At 40.1% G+C, this 17961-nt stretch overlaps 1 protein-coding gene across 4 annotated transcripts in view; it reads right to left on the bottom strand.

The window, feature by feature from the left end:
- Positions 1–17961, bottom strand: part of SLC23A2 (solute carrier family 23 member 2) — a 59716-nt gene that overhangs the window by 6072 nt on the left and 35683 nt on the right. For all 4 annotated transcript variants that reach the window (XM_040617896.1, XM_040617893.1, XM_040617895.1 and 1 more), the window contains 9 exons: positions 14447–14535; positions 12913–12983; positions 11578–11759; positions 8548–8668; positions 7684–7840; positions 5351–5498; positions 4621–4726; positions 1428–1557; positions 1144–1281 (listed from right to left, as the gene is read on the bottom strand). In XM_040617896.1, coding sequence (XP_040473830.1) covers positions 1144–1281; positions 1428–1557; positions 4621–4726; positions 5351–5498; positions 7684–7840; positions 8548–8668; positions 11578–11759; positions 12913–12983; positions 14447–14535 — 1142 coding nt within the window. The remainder of the gene's footprint in view (positions 1–1143; positions 1282–1427; positions 1558–4620; positions 4727–5350; positions 5499–7683; positions 7841–8547; positions 8669–11577; positions 11760–12912; positions 12984–14446; positions 14536–17961) is intronic.

Genomic DNA, 17961 nt, shown 5'->3' with positions numbered 1-17961 from the left:
TAGAACAGAAAGAAAAAGTATTTAGAATTTTTACTGCATGTATATACACACATCCTACTGATTTACAATGCAGGTCAGCCAGGAAAACCTGCTACTGAGTTCACTGAGGAATCTGCTCAAACAGGACTCTTAAAACCACATGGGAAGAGATGCAGAAGAGTCCTCACCTAGTGTAGTTGACCGTGGGTACTGCTTCTTTTCCAAAACCTAACTACATGAACTTTCAGTTGCTTATAAAAATGTCATGAAATGCCACTTTAGTTTCCACTGCAGATGCAACTGCTTAACTCTAAACTAAATAGAAAAACTACAAAACTGGAAAAGGAGAAGCGTTCATAATGTAAAATCACATGGATTGAAGTAATTCCTTTTATAAACCTTTACTTTTTAAAAAGGACAAGACTTCACAGGACCTATTCACAGAAGAACACCGTATTTGTATTTCATTGCCTAACCCTGCTTGAATGATCTACTTTCCTGAACTACTTCAAGTAGGTTAGATATGCAATTAACTCTGGTTCTGAAGTGATGGCTATAAAAAGTTAGTTAATATTTCCTTCAAAAAAAACCCCACCAACAACCAAAATCAAACCCAAACAAATTAAGTGTTCCTTTGGTGACATGCACTGCGACGATGACTATTGAGAAGGCAGTATTAAAATAGAAAACCTTCTCCCTGAAGTCACCAAAACTATAATTTGGCTAAAAGTCTGAAACTGAGTTCATTAAAATTCAGATTTAGAACATGTCTACAATGACAAATCTCAAAACCCCAACAAATTCCTAGCTTCCAAGCTCTACCTTGGTATTTCTCCCTATTTTTTTAACATCATTTACAAGCGAGATTCACCCTTTCAGTCTTTTGCCCGTCCAGTCTTCCTGCCAGTCACCTGCTTTCATTGATCTATAATTGTACCCAGAGAAAGCAGGACAACTTCAGATGTACCCCACCAAAACATCCAATCCAGGTCTCAATACCTCAATTAACTCCCCTCTGAACACACCTGTCTTCTAATCCATAGCTTCTGCTGTCTCCATAATACTTTTTTTCTCTTATTTACCCTTTATATTACTAGGTATTTACATGTACTTTGCATATGAGTGCAAGGTAAAAGTACACTTCAAGTAAATGATCAAAAATACCTGTGACCAGTGGATTTTGTTTGAGATAGCTTGGAAGGACAAGTCCGAAGAAAATGGAAAATCCCAGTACAAACAGGTTGCGAGAGGAATTTAGATCTATGAACTGAAGGTTAGACAGACCCACGGCTGTAATCATCCCTAAATAAAAACAAAACAAGTCTCAGCTTTTATATAGTCTTTTTCTTCACAAAAAAATTAGGGGCACACATATAAACACAGCACTAGAGTAAAAAGATACAGCCACACAGCACACAAAGAGGAGCAAAAAAACTCCCATACGTTACCAAAGAGAGTGCAGAAGAGGGCACCAAGCACGGGGTCAGGCAGTGATGCAAAGAGAGCACTGAACTTGCCAACCATCCCAAGCAAGAGCATGAAGGCTGCCCCGTACTGAATAACCCTGCGACTTCCAACCTGCAGGAGAACAAAAAGGAAAGAAGAAATCCACACTTAGTACAACTTCATGCCTTGCATTTATTTATTTTTTTTTATTATTGCCTTTTCCATTTAAAACTTCTTTTCCAGTTTCCATGCATATTTTTCGTGGTGTTAAAACAGGCTGCAGATCCTTTACAAATGTTTTGGAGGGCTCAGCCGTACATGGCTGCCCTCCAATTCTAACATAGCTTCGTTTGATTTTGTTTTCATTAAGTCATCTCTAAAACCATCTGTAACTGCTATAGCCACAATAGCCATGAGGTGTGGTGCAGCGCCATCTACAATAAAGAAAACAGACAGAAAATAACTAGGAGAGATTTCAGAGATCAATTGTAACGCAAAAAAAAAAAAATATCCATGCGCTGTTGCCCTTTTACACAAGAACGTATTTAGCAGTTCACCTGATACGCACCTACCACAACTTACCACGCAGCTCACTTGAAGGAGACGCAGCCTTGCTAGCCAGAGATTATCAACAGATTTTTTATCATCCCTCTCTGAGATCACAACTGAATTCACTTCACATGCAAACCATGGCTGTGCTAACACTGTGAAACCAAGTGCCTACGCTTCCTTCCCATTTTTATTTTGAGCATTCAAACTTTGGGCAGTATCGCTCTGGCACTATATGTTGTAGTGGCAGCTGATAAACCTGAATGGTTGACATTGTAATAGTGTTATACTTGTGTAAGAGGTGCACCAGGGCCAAAAAAATACCCTGTTACACTGGTAAGGCGGATTCTAGCAAAGCCCTTCGTAGGTCTCCCGTTACAGAGTAATAAGCTTCAAGAAGGAGATATTAATTTGTTAATCATGTGTGACTGCGCTAAATGAGTGAAACGAGAAAAAAAAATGTTACAGTAAGGATGTTTAGGATAAAAGTACTTCTTTTGTCTTAATTCTTTACTGCTTAAGTCTCAGGTGAGATGTGTTTAACCTACAAACAGAAGCTACACCAGTAAGTCGCGACTGTTCCCTAGCATAACAACAGAAGTCAGCTTGCACCTTCCTCTATTTTTTATAAAGATTCATTTCCTCAGGAGTACCCATATCTTGCTCTAAAATTATCATCCTGCATGAAAGAGGCAGGTTCTTTAAAAAATCTGCATGATAGCGACATTTATTTATGCAAACACTCAATCACTACAAGGCAAACAAATTAGGCTCCTTTTGAAAGCTACTGAAAGCACCCTGGTCAGCATTTAGCTCAAACTACATATTTATTCCAGGCACTCATACAGACACTTTATGTGATGATTGTGAAGAGCATGGTAAGGCACCTAGTACCTTAACTGGAGTGTCCATTTCATCATCAACATTATGGCATAAGCCACCTACACTTTTGCCCCAACTGATCAGATTTCATTGATTCGTCTCTCATCAAATAAAATTTGCTCATAGGCTAACTCCAAGAGTTTGCAGTATTTATATCCAGTTGAAGCCTCCAATTTAAATTCCAAGCGTAATCGTTTACTGCTTTCAAGGGAGGTAAATGCCTCTGCAAACATTGAACTGGTATCATGGGATCACCGCGACTATGTAGTCTTTACTCATCAGCACCAGAGATTTCCTCTCCCAGATAAACAGCAGAGTGTCTACATGCCAAAAATCTATTTTGATATAAATTGAAGTTGAAAAACTATTAGGTTTTTAGGAATGAGTATGCAGACAAGAAAAAACAAGACAAAAACTGGAGCACAGCCATCCAGCTGGGCCGTTCTGGATAAGGCATATTCACTCTTCCATCATGTGCTCTGAACAAACCTAACTGTAGTTAACTCTGTTCTCTGTAACAGCTGCCACTTCATTCATTTTCCACTGTTCCAAAGCAAAACGTACACTCATTTCTGTGGACTGTTAAGAAAATAGTGCTTGTTAATTCATATCAACTCCTATGAAGTAACAACAGAAAGGAAGCAGAACAGAAAACCCCTTTCTTTAAGGATTTTTCTAACGAAGATTTCTTCTAGGAAATTTCCATCAGCAGCTGAATGGAAGACTTCTACGGACAGCAGATGGTGCTATTAGTACATTATATTATATTCCACCCTAAACCTGAAAAGAATCACCCTTTGTGCAGAAAAAAAATGGCTGAAGATAAATTCATCATCTATATTTGATTAAGTCACAGGGATGAGTTATTGTAAGCGGAGAGCATATATTTTCTATCTTGTAAGCATAAAGGAGATTTATAGCTTCCAAGTGAAAAACACAACAAGATGTACATATTTACAACATAAATTACCCTTACCAGTTTTGTTGATATTTCTTAACAAGGTTACATTAACAATATCGGGCAAATCCATCTGCAGTCCAAGGTCTCCCTGTTCAGCAAAGCATTCCAGCACACATCCAGTTCCACAAGTGAACAAAGGAACTCCTCAAGTGCTTATATATTTTGCTGAATTACAACCCAAAATATATGTAATCCCCTAAGCACGCTCAGTGCCTTAAAAACCTATCGTAACAGAAACAGATATTTAGGGTACGTGTACCTTTGAAGTTACCCTGACTACAGTTCCTGTTCTAGCTGTGTCAGCGTAATGTCTTAATACACACGTAGATAAAGCCCAAGGACGTCAAGTTGCCTTTCATTGTGTCGTCAAGTGAGACATTAAAGTCAGGCAGCTCTCTAGCGATGCTTTCAGAGCCAACACATCCAAAAGAGTATCAATTTCTATACAGTTTACCACGTTTATGCCTCCACTCAAAACACCCTAAGCCTTCTTGCTTTGCAAAGGGATAGCTTATTTAGCATCATCTCCTTTATGTAGGTTTTCTAACTGCCCTTTACTCCAAATAAAAATCAGATTTTTGAGGTCCTTATCTAGAACGCATTTCCGTTAGTCGGTGGCTGGTATGGACAAGTTAGGTAAATTTATCTAATTCAGAATGCTGTGTAAAGTTTGCCTGCACAAAGTGCTAAGTAGTATGGTTTCTTGGAAGAGGATCACATTGTGAAACATGAAAATGGTGTAAGCCATCTGCCAGAGGAGACAAAACACTCAAGTCACTGAGTAATCGAGGTAAAGTACATACCTTCGTGATGCCCAAGACACCAATGTTAGGGCTGGAAGAAGTGGATCCGTTCCCTGTCCCAAATACTCCATCCAGAACACAGGACAGACCCTCAATAAAAATCCCTCTGTAAACCCCAAACAGAAAAAAAAGAGGGAAAGAAAAGAGGGAAAGAAAAGAAAAAAAAAAAAGAAGAAAAAAAAAAGATTAAAACTTGTATTAGCATAGACTTGCATCAGATGGTGCTTTATGACCACATGCTACGTGGGGGTCTGTTACGGCATCTGTCCCACATGAATTACTATAATTCATGTTTCAAGCTCCAAGACACCTGGAAACCAAACTTGAGTTCTGTTTTCTATGTCTTAGGAATCCACATTATTAAACCAAGGAAATTATAGAATAATTCCAAGTCAAACAGAGCTGCTCTTTATTTCTAAAACTGCATTTCAGGTGAATTTTACAAGCTACCCCAATTCCAGAACCAATTTAGGGTTCTGCCCCTACAGAAACCGAACTATTAACCACCATGGAATCCAGCAGGAAAAGAACTACGTTTCCAACACTACACTTGCAACAAAATAATTCAATGTGACAGTTGCATTTTGTATTTCAGATTCTTGGCCCTTGTGTTTGACCTAATTGCAACACTTAATCTCAGAGCACATTCCTGCCTTATCCCAATGAAAAACCCCCAAAAGAATAAAAAAGTAGCTTCAGACATTGAAAAATATTTCTTTTTTTGACATACCTGTTTATTGCATGAATAGGTGGAGGAGGAGCGCAAGACAACCTGGCACAGGCATAGTAATCTCCTATTGATTCAATAATGCTAGCAACAACTGCGCTAAGCATTCCTATTACTCCAGCGGCTGAAATCGTCGGCAGTCCCCACTGAACTGTGAAGAAAAGGAAGCTGAAATTGCTTGTGCCACAGAAACCAAATTTCAGTATCAAAACATACAGCAATTTCATAGAATCACAGAATCATTTAGGTTGGAAAGGACCTTTAAGATCATCAAGTCCAACTGTTAACCCAGCACTGCCACTAAACCACGTCCCTAAGTGCTGCATCCATACGGCTTTTCATCACCTCCAGGGATGGCGACCTCCAGCACCTCCAGGGATGGTGACCTCCAGCACCTCCAGGGATGGTGACCTCCAGCACCTCCCTGGGCAGCCTGTTCTAATGCTTGACAAGTCCTTTCAGTGAAGAAATTGTTCCTAACATCCAGTTCTAAACCTCCCCGGGCACAACTTGAGGCCGTTTCCTCTTGTCCTATCACTTGTTACTTGGGAGAAGACACTGACCCCCACCTGCCTACACCCCCCTTTCACGGAGCTGTAAGGAGTGAGAAGGTCCCCCCTGAGTTCCCTTTTCTCCAGGCTGAACCCCCCAAGTTCCCCCAGCTGCTCCTCAGAGGACTTGCTCACCAGACCCTTCCCCAGCTCCGCTGCCCATCCCTGGACACACTGCAGCACCTCAATGCCCTTTCCTTGTAGTGAGGGGCCCAAACCTGCACACGGGATTCGAGGTGCAGCCTCGTACAGGGGGACGATCACTGCCCTGGTCCTGCTGGCCACATTATTTATTCATCTTCAATGGAATCAACAAATTCCCTTCACAGTAAGACAGTCTGGCAAGTTCAAGTAGATGAAAGGAGCAAAGGAAAAACCGCCTAACCAGCTGCTTTGATCATGCTTGGAAAAAACCCAAAAAACCCTAAACCCCACCAAAAAAATTCCTCCTGTTCAGAAGGAAGGAATTTGAACTACTGCTTGTGAAAAAACAATTCTGATCACTGAGGCGAGTGCCACTTAATTATTATTGCTCTAAAAACTCAGCCTTTGGTTACAAGTCTAGTCTACTGAAGAGAATGGCCAACAACCAGCTATGATCACTGCACAAACACCTCCCAATTCCAAATTTTTGTAGAAAAGAAAATAAGATTAATTTAAGCCTGTAGAAAAGCTTGGCAGGTTTTCCACAGCAATTGCCTTGATGCTTTTATCTCTTTGAAATAGATGAGCCTCTTGCAACAAAAGGAACTTGAAGTCACACAAACGTGAATGAACAAGGCTTCACAAATAAGAAACGTCTAATCAGGGTGGAGAACTTTTCCTCCTCTTCTTTCCCAAAAGCTATTATACATTTTGCAAGTACTGCTTTAGAAGTGGTTTCTTTTAAAAACTAATCAGAACCAAAGCATATGGAAAACCACAATGAAGCTGCCTCATTACAACGTAGTGGTATTCCTAACAATTTCTATTATTCTATTCTAGTAGAATATTACTCTCTGTCATTACCCCATTAATTTCTGAGCAGCACAAGGGTGTGCAACTCTATCTCATGCCCTAAGAAACAGCCTTCAACAGCTTTAAACTTAGAGGTGGCCAGCAAAAGAATACAAGCACCCAAAATGTCACGTAAAGCGTTTTGTGTTCTCTTGTAAATACTTTTTTGTCCTTTGATAAACATGGACTGGCACTCTCTGACTTGCCCTTCGGCCCAATTCCAGTGCCACTTCTGCAAGTCGGGACATGTTTATGTAGCTGTTTAACACTGTGCTAATTCAAGAATGGGTGTGTTTGGGGCAGGGGAGTGCATCAAGCCGGAGAAAACTCAGGCACTACTCTTCTTTAGAGAAGAGGAATCAATGACTTCGGTAGCTCCACAGGAGTTGTAGTAACCCATCCTTATTTATTGTGTAACATTAACAGTAGCTCACCACAGTATTGGCAAGTGCAGATATATCAACCATTCTCTGAAAATCCACGTTAAACATACGGTCGCACTATGTTATTAGAGGTCAAGAGTTACCCAGATAAACCCTGCAAGTGCCTTCTACAAATTCAAGTTTCAGAAACTCAGGTCTTTCTTGGGTGAGACCTTCAGGTATCAAATCAAAGAGGAAAACAAGAAAAAGAACATCACCCCCGTCAATGGTATCTTTAGATCAGTGCATGCTGAAGTACATCAGAATATAGTACTGTGAGAAAAATAGCAATGCTTCTGAAAACAACACAAATTATATTCACAGGTGTATTATTACAAAACCAGCTCTCAAACCCTGACATACTTACAAGGATAAGGAACCTTGAACCACGGAGCTACCAAAAGCACTCCTCGTCGTGCGTCTGTGCGAGCGTAGAAGCCGTACTTCGAACTGTCAGGGGGAAAGACGTCTGTCACAGTGAAGATGAAGCAAAGCAACCACGACACCAAAATAGCTAAAATAATCTGTGAAAGAGGAGGAAAAAAGACGTTTAAAATAAACTCTCACTGACAGTATTCATCAACAGCAAACTGTTCCGGCACAGAATACCTACTACACAAATATCTGAGCGTGATCTTAAGTGATGTTTTAAGTCTGAACAAGTAGTAAACCCTGTAATAGATCTGTTAGGTGTTTCCCTGCTGCCCCTAACGAAGGTGCTGTTACAAAAGCTTTAGAATTAGAGCAAGCCTCTTCTCTCCCGTAACAAATGGGAAAGTCTCCAAAGAGGCACTTAAACTCGTGAATTCATCTCAGTTTTACCAGAGAAATAAAAAGAGGTCTTTCACACGGGGGAATGGAGCATGGCTTTCATAAAACTAGAAGATAACGACCTCTCCATCCCTCTTTGGAGGGCTCAGTCTAGGCTTTCACTGCATGCATAAACATACCTCCTTCTCTACCCCCTTCCCCCCTGCCATGATCTTCATCACTCCAAAAACTCTTCATCAGAGACAGATACCCAAATGGGATCCAGCAAGGCTACAATATGAGACCATTTCATGTGGTAAATGAGCCATTTAGTTAAGTTCATTTAAGCTTTTATCTCACCTTTGTGATCAATTGTATTGTTACGAAAAATCAAAACCAAGGGGGAAAAAAACCCACCCCAACCCCAAAACACAAATAAGAGGTGTTTTTTTCTAACTGTAGAACAAGTTCAGCTACTCACAGGAAACATCTTAAAAAGCTGCAGTCTGTATGCCGTCCATCCTTTCTTGGATTTGTAAATGGGTAAGGGAAATTTGACATTTCTGGCATACTGAGAAAACAACAGTACTAGGAAAATAGTCCTGAGAAAAAAGGAGGAGGAGGAGGGTGGCACAAGAGAGACATGTCATTAGCACCAGCATGTTAAAACCCCCTCTTCACCACAAACCTGCTCAGGCTCTTCAGACACAAAAATAAAAACGTACATTTTAAATACAGCACAAGACAAGGCATCATAAGAGAATATATTTTGAATAAATTATTATTCCATGAAAGCTGAAACAACATAATTTGTATTCTAAAGTGCTGCAAAAAATAGCCAGCAGCAAACAGGTAAATGAAACTAGGAAAATTAATCAGACTAAAAGATCTTCAGAGCTAAGCACCCATTAGCAAAGAGCTACACTGCTGCGCTGCTTGTGTCTTTTTGACTCACTCCATCTGTGTGTCTAGGTCTGCCATACATAAAGCACAAAGGTTGCTGCTAGCAAGTAGGAAGAAACAGGAAAACTGGAGGCCAGTGTACAGTAATCTTTACATTTCAGAATTTGCAGAAAACTCCAAAGCACTTTAAAAATTTCTGTCAAGAGAAGTTCTTCAGTTCTTAAGAATCCCTTTTTTTGGTATGTGCATCTTTCACCAAACAGCACTAAATCAAGCATAATAAAACCTAAGAAAACAAGACTTCACTCAACTGCAGTTCACCAGTAACCCAGTTTACTACAGTTTTTAGATGCCTCAAGTATTAAGCATCTTCCCCTCTCGTCACAGCTAAGCTCCTCTATATGTTAAAAATTAATTCAATTCTACAGCTAAAATACGTATCCTCTGCAATGAAAAATAAAAAGCCAGGGCAGGTTGCTCAATTCTGAAATTGCCAAAACCCGTTTTGCTATTAAAAAGGCTACACAGAGTCAAGCTGTCTGAAGCAGCCAAGCTTCTCTGAAATTGGAGATTATGTTTTTATCAGCTGACTTAAAAAAAAAAAAAAAAAAAAGGTGGATTTTAATCCTCCCTCCCTTTTCTATCCAAGATCAGTTTCAGGCTGTAAGAAACAGAACAGAGCTTTCTTCTCCCTCAGTCTCCAGGAACAAAGAGCTCTGCACAAGAAGGGTGTCATTTATAGCCTTTACCCCCACCTAGAGTCTAATGATAAAGGCACCTTTTCCTTACATTCAGGGAACGTTCTGGCATCCCTCCTGAAGTCCATTACGGCAAGACAGGCTCCCCTCCCTAACAGCAGCTATCCTGGCATGCTAGCCCTGAAGACAGGTGGCTTTGTATTTTGATTTATTTAGTACAGAGCTGTAAATAATTCAATAACATTATATTCTGGTAAGTAGTATTAGATTGGCTACATGCCAGGGGGGCTTACTGCCATTCTGTAAAATATTACCAAAGCATTAAATGCCCAAAGAAACAGTTTTGTTCACCAGATCTACAGGCAAAGACCAATTCAGGAATAATTTCCCTTTTAACAGATCACGATGCGTTGTGTTTTATGGATTAAATGGTTTCAGCTTGGCACTGGCAGAACAAGCAAGGTCAGGAAACTGTTTGGGAAACACGAAAATCTTGTCAAATAGCTTCTGCAGCTAATGCAGGATAATAGCTCTTACACAGGTATTATTTTGCTGTGCAATACAGTATTTTTATCTCATCAGAGCAGTCAAGACAGTCTCAAGTGCCACATCTTGTAGAGATCAAGTTACTTTTGAGTAGCTCTAGATGGCTACGGAGTTATTTTCAACAATCTAGTGCACATTTTTGCATGGCAGAAGCCAGAAATACTTATTGACTGGGTAATATTTAAATCCTGTTCCCAAATTGATTTATTTTTTTCCATCTGCAAAATGTCAACTTTAATTACATGTTTCTGTGTCCAATTCACTAAACGTCTGCTTGATTGATTTAATGTTAGTCCCAACTTGCACATAATTTGTTTTACAGAAAAATAAAACCTTCCTTTGGGTCAGCAGCTTAACATAATAGAATTACAAAAATATTCATGATGCTAAAATCCAAGATAAAAGAGAATTAAACAGCCTTTTTAATCATAAGCTGCAGTTACAGAATACTTTACATGTTCAAAGTACTGTGCAAACAGATTAGTCAGATCAGAATCTGATCTCATCAAGTCATTCCTTCCGCTTCCAGAGCCAGCACCAAGTTGGTCGTTATACACTGAACGGAGCAACTGCTTCAGCCAATTTCCTTCTCCCTAAAATGTGGGTTCCATCTGTATTTGGCTGGTTACCCGCAGCATCTCACAGGAAGCTTTTGCCTCCTCCTCACAACTCATTTTTCTCCATTATTCCCTTTCATACCACTAATCTCAAGTCTTTAATTTCTCTGGCACCTATACCTACAGCAGCACAACCATCACGCCCTGACACTCACTCTAAAAGCCTTTCTGTCTACTGAACAGAAATCTGTCTACTTATGCCTCACTGACTGATGGCATTCATGGAAATAACACATGCTCTCTCTCTCGTACAAATTTCTCTCAGCTGTAGGTAAGCAAACCAGTTAAGACAGATGAATCACTAGTACCAATGGTATTTGCTCACTGTTGCAGAATAAGAAACATACACAACAACATCATAAAAACAGAAACAGAAATTGCTCACTAATCTCTCCAGTGTTTTGCTAAATCATCGTTTCTAGAGCACTGGATTGGAACCAGCCAATGGCTCCCGGATCAACTGATGTTTTATAAAATTCTCTCTTCTCCATACCTCACTTTCAGCCACTGTCCTTTCCTGCCTCCTCAAGTTGCTGGTGTCCTTATTCCCAACTGGCCAGCTGACCCGACCCAGACCCACTCACATTCCTGCACACGGTGTTTCTCCACGCTCAGAGCGCTGCAATGCTATCTTTGGGATGGGAGCTAAGCAGACCCTGGCTTTTCCCTGGCACTCCAAAATTCCTGCCCGATGCCTTACCGACTAGGAGCCCCCGGCTCAAGCCAAGAACACCCAGGAGTACTTACAACATAGCGATACCCCAGTGTTTGCCTGCTCTTTCTCCAGCAGCTTGGAAACCGGAGAGGCCGATGAGAGCAACAGTTGGCGTGATGGTCAGAGGTCCAATGTATCGCAACAGGGCGCCAGGAAGGCCAAGCAAACCAATCACCACTTCTATCAAGGAGGACATGATAATTGCACCTTGGATCTGAACACACAAGAACGGGAAAGAGACAGTTCAGTCAAATCTTAGAAGCAAACCCCAAACGTTTCTTTTTCTGCTCTGGATTACAAACTGCAGTTAAAAGAATTCAGTGACACAGAAGAACTCAGCAATTTTTTCGTCATAAAACAGCTCATTAGGTTTAAGTGACTTATTGCTTAAGCATAACACTTATGGTTTTCTCCACAAAACTATTACACAACAGACCAGTGGGCCAGTCTGGTAGTTGTGTGGATAGCACATCACACTGTCAGACAGGAGACCTGGGTTCCAGGCTAACCTTTAAGCTCTCAGATCGAACGGCAAGGGTTGGTGGCGCCACGGAGGTGATGCTCCTAGCTCCTAGGGGCAGAGTGTATGCTGCATTGTTCACAAGTGCTCCTTAGAAGCTGGTATAGAGCAGCGTTGTGGTCTCAGGAGACTGTCAGCCCTCTTGGCTGCAGGGCTCTTGGCAGGATGTAGCTATGGTTTGAACATGGGGAAGAGAGAGGGGTTGTTTTTAATTAAGAAAAAGTTTGCAGCCCAAAGCAACGGGATGGGAGATAAATTCCATGACACACGCCTTAATTTGGACTATGCTATCTACTACTCTCGTGTGATGCCTGGGCACAACCCTCATCCTGGGCTCTGCAGAGCATGACGGAGTTCAGACTACAGTGCTGCGAGTGGAGAAGGAGCTTGATATATTTCAGCAAGCCTCTTGGGAGAATCAACATCTTATCAGAATAGTCTTCAACCTAAGACACCTAGGAATGAACCAGATTTGCTAACTGCGTGTTTACCTTTCACAGGATAGCCTACTGAACAGAGCAACAGCAGGCAAGTGGCCTGGTAGCAGCTGAACTGCTACCAGCGAGCGCAAATCTCAGTGTTACAAGAAGAGTATTCATCTCACTTGCCCATTTTACTGCGCATCTTTTGGAATGTGGTAACTAACTCCTTGTATTTGCTGTCCAGCAATGAACAAGTTGAAAAATGAAGACTTCCATGAAATGAGTAAAGGGAGATATTCAAACGAAAAGCGCCGTGAAAGAAGACATTACGAACTTACAAGACGAGAACACACAGATGGTTAGGTGAGAAACTTAACTGGAATCAAGACAGATCAAACAGCTAAAGGCTACTACTCCTACATTACCTCTCGTATTCTGGGATACCAGATGTGCTCAGTGTGAAGCAGTTCTGTTGTTCCGTTTGTAACTGTTATATCTTACAAAAAAAACCAAAAACAAAAAAACAAAAACACGGGTTTTATTCTGCAGGCACTTTACCATCTTTTAATACAAAATAAATCTCTCCTTAAGCTGTGCCTGACAAAGGAGCCTTGATTTCCACAGAATAAAAGTTCTGCAATGCTACAAATCAAGTAATAACATGCTTACATTCCCCAAGAGCTAACCGCTAATTTTACCCACTGTACCAAAGTGGAAAAACCCCATAACTTTCAGAAAGAAAGGTCAATTAGGGATTCTTTACCCATTCCAGTAAACGGATGAATGGAGACTTACTCAACTGCACACTAGGAATCACACACTCCAACGTTTGTTGTTCACCAATTTAGGTCACTGAGTGATGAATTGATTTGTGGTAACAACCCCATCTGACAACTTTTGAAAGTTAAAAGGTAGCAAGAAGTAGCAAAGGGAGTAGTGGGAAAAAATAGACAGTATTTTCTTTCAACAAGGCGTGGATTAGGATACTGGCACATTTTGGTGCACATAAATATCCAGCACAACCAGCACTAGTAAAGCACATCATAGTCTGCCTTTACCTCTTGGGCACTGAAACCCATGTGCTACTTCCCAGTAGCTCAATCTGACTCCCCCAGTGAGAAAATGTGAATGCTCAAAACTAAGTTTTCTACAGAAAAAACATCAGGAAAACTAATTAAATGGCTGTAAGTGAATTGAGAGATGTATAAACACATACATAATATAAATGTAAATAATTAAGAAAATCAAAAGGACCCCTGGGAAGAACTTCAGTCAGAAGCAAGCAGCCTGCTTCTCTATACTGCCGTCTTGGACTCCCCACAGCCTTATTACTGAATAACTACACCCCATTAAGAAGAAAACCGCCAGAGCTGTTTCCATTTCAGTTTTCTAACTTAAATTAAAGCAAAACCCCCCTACCCAACCAGTTTTCCTGCACATTTTCACTCTAAATACATTCAAAACCTTGCAGGATGACGACGTTAGCAAAGAAAAAGGCAAAACAAACATCCAAAGCTTGGTCTGCAAAACCTGTCAGGTATGAATTAGGTAAAAACACCGGTCTTGATATGATGCTGAACATCGCTCAGCCTTCCTACTACTCAAATTAAAAGGACCCAACTGGACTCACCATTTCCAAATACCAGAAAGGAACATTTATGGAATCTTTCTGCCTTTCTCTACATTGTTAACAAAATCATTGTTTTATGCTATTGCTAGACTTCTTTTGTCAACATTTTTTATATTAAAAAAAAAAAATCCAACCAGAAACGGAATTCCACAAGGGCATTTTTAGGAATCTTTTTCCAAGGCACAAAGTTTTAACACTGTAAAAGGAAAGAATTTTTCACATTCCCTGCTCATTACTTCCAGTTTCCAGATCAAAAGGCTTGGCAGTTGCACTATACGTGATCTGCATCATCTGCTACTTAAACCTGAACAAGAATCAATGACAATTACCTGTATTATTACATTTCCACTTCTCCAAGGAGAGTATTGCTCTAGCAGGTGCTAAGAATGCAAAAGCACTCGCCTGAAACAAGGGTAACCTGGTGGAAAGGAAAAGAAGAGATGCTGACGTTTGTAGGTGTTACAGTGCTGTGTCAGGACATCAGTTGCAGTTAAACGGTTACTCATCCTCAAAACCATCCTTAATGCTGTGTGTGTGACTGTTATTAAAAATGTGAAATATAAGAATTTCTTATTAAAAAGAACAGCCATAGAGATCCCAAGACTTCACAAACCAAAGACCTAACAGAAGACACTACGCACATGAAGTTATTACTACAACATCTTGTAACAGGTAATTACTGGATACCAGCACGCTGGTACCAGACATTGATTTAAAGTTTTGACTTGGCAGCACAAGGATACAGATGTACGTTCTGAAGTACGTCCCAGCCAGACTGCTGAACGTGCAGCTTTCACTGTCCCGCCACATTAAAAAAAGCTCTCTGACAGTGCAGTGTGCAGTCTGCATACTCAATACTTTCCCTCTGCATGACGTGAAGTACAGTCATTTATACATTCATCTTTAAGTGTACGTGTAAATAACTATTAGGTTGACAACAGCCGATTAGATGTTCCAGGTGGCTACCAACAATAAATACACATGCTGCAAGAATTTCAAGATGACATTCTTCGCATTGGTGTTTACACTTCCCAAAAGGTTTAAGATCTAAAGGCATCTAGCAGCACCAACTACATATTTATTGAATCAACCGTAGCTTGCGCAACACCACAAATATCCAGATGTTAACTTAGCTACAGAGAAGATGCACTTTGAACTATTCTATAAATACCGTCATTAATGGATTGTAGCAAGATTCCCTTTAATAACAATCTCTAACTGTAACACACGGAACACTTAATTGCTCATGTGGCTCTAATCACTGCACCATGTTTACGGCTGTTTTACAGTCGCAACAAAGTGCCTTGATGCCAGTGCAAACACCAGTAAAAAGAACTAACCGTAGCAGATTCAGATAAAGATCAGAAAAGATACAAAGAGGGGGGGCAGAGGGAGGGGAAAAAAACACCAAATCAGTGGGGGAAAAAAAATCCAATACATGTTTAACACAAAGAAGATCAAACTAGAAGCATGTTACTAACAGTAGCTGTGAAATTCACAATCAAGAACAGCTGAACTACCATTGGAGTTTGGGCCGTGAGTAATCTGAAAAGCCAACCCACCTATTGCAAACATTGAAAACTGCAAGAGAAAGTTAAATTTCATAAAATACACCAGCCATCTGAGCACAACTGACTGGCATGCAATTCCCTTCTAAGTTTCTTCAAGCAAAAATCAAAGCTTTATCTTTGGTGAAGAAACGGTTGGTATCTACGAGTGAATGATTCACCTTATTTTTCAGGCTTCATTAAGCAACCCGAGCAAGGTGGTGCCCACGGCAAAATCTGCAATACCTGTAACAAGCTGTTACGCCTCTATCCCACCTACACAGTACTCTGTCCCCCACTAATGATTTTGTAAATACACCTTGCAAACACATTCTCCAGTGATGACATCAGTTGTACTGAACTTAGGTTTAGATTGGGAGCTTTGTATCACATAAAATACGCTACATACGTATTGAATAGTAAGATCTTAGCACACCTTGCTTAGCTATCTGCCTAACCTTTGTATGAGACAGTAAACCTGGAATATTTAGCAAAAGGGCCAGTAGGCTCAAAATACTTTTTTTTCCCCGTCCAAGTAGAAAAAATTAGTATCTTTCACCCAATTTATTACTCAATATCAGCCAACCAAGATCAGTCTCTTTCTGAAGACACAGCTGCAGTTTGGAACATGACTTACAAAATACCTTTCCCACTGCTAAGCCAGGCATTCATTACTAGCTGGGCAAAATATCACCAGTTTATGATTGGACTATAATTTTAATTTCACATCTAAATTGTGAAGTTGCTCAATTCTGGCACCAGCCCTTGTGGCGGCAGAGCTTTTTATGCAGTTAAAGTAATCTGGAAATGTCTTCCCTATCTTAACATGTCACACAGATGTAAGAATGCTTAGCGATGGGCACAGCAACAAACCTAAAATGTTTAGTTATATATTAAAGCTGTATTTGATTGTCTCAGTCATATTAATTACTCTGAATCTTTGCCAAATCTTTTGGCTTATTACATAATCCAATGAATAGCTTGAATTCCTAAAATTAGTACGGGTACCAAACTGACCACAACTCCACCTCACAATTGAGCTAAATCCATCTTTAAGGACCTCTAAACCACGGAATTTGACCTTTTGAAACCGTAGTGGCTTTATTTGCTGAAATACTTTGCAGTTGACAGACCTGCCAATAAATACTTTAAAATATCATTTAGAGAACATCGCTGCTATATCCCGTTCCCACCCTTACATAAAACCAGAATCACATGTTAAATAGTTATAAAACATTCAACTGCAGAAATTTTCTCCTTAAATACAAGTTCACTTATTTTAAGACCCAAACGCAATTGCCTCTTCAGTATACAAACATATAGTTCATAGTGCAAGTGGAAGCCACTGAAAAGAAAAAAAAAAAAAAAGAGTGATCAAGCATTGGAACAGGCTGCCAGGGACATGGTGGAATCTCCATCCCTGGAGGTGTTCAAAAAATGCATAGATGCGGTGCTTAGGGACATGGTATAGTGATGGACTTGGCAGTGCTGAATTAACAGTTGGGCTTGATCGTAAAGGTCTTCTGCAACCTAAATGATTCTGTGATACTAAGATTTCAAAATGATGGGACCACGTCAGTTTCTGCAAGAGCCCAGAATCACTCTATATTAAGTAATGAAGAGAAAGAGCCCACAATTTGTTAAGGAAAAAAAGAAAATGTGACAAACTTCAGTTCTGTGAAGACATACAAATCTCAGGAAGCATAAAAATGAAGCTTTTTCTGATAAATTTGAGGCAGAAGAAAAAAGCTGGCAGAAGTACAGGAAAACAAAGCTCCACTTTGAGTTCATCTCCATCCACAACTCTGCATACAAAACTCAAAGACTTTGAACTTCAGTAAATCCAGGGAGCAGACACTCAAACCTGAACAATAAATACCTTATCTTCCAGTTCCTGCCTAGGTCAACAATCCTCCAGTTCCCTATATAAAGCACAGAGGACTGGGAGGGGAAAAACAACCCCACTAACCATCACTCCCATTAAAAGAGGTTCAAAACACCAAAGGGTACAGCTCTGCTCCTCTGCCTCTGTTCAGACGAGGTACTTGAAAATTTGATTACAGCTAAGGCAAGCTACTCTATGAGCACAAAAAGCCAATCAGGCAGAAAATATGATTATTAACTGCAGGCAGTCTTGACTTAAAGAAAATACATTGGGGGATGAAAATTTTCTCTTTCAACAATTTGCATTATGCTGTTTTGTCATTAGAACAAACTTTTCATACAAAACAGCGAAGCTATTTTATAAGTTAAGACATAAAAAAAAAATAAAGGGAAGGTTTTTTCAAAGGAAAAAA

Source organism: Falco naumanni, chromosome 19, assembly GCF_017639655.2.
Source record: "Falco naumanni isolate bFalNau1 chromosome 19, bFalNau1.pat, whole genome shotgun sequence".
NCBI classification, from domain to species: Eukaryota; Metazoa; Chordata; class Aves; order Falconiformes; family Falconidae; genus Falco; species Falco naumanni.
Note: the sequence above shows the minus strand (reverse complement) of the source record. Positions and strands in the feature narration are given on the sequence as shown.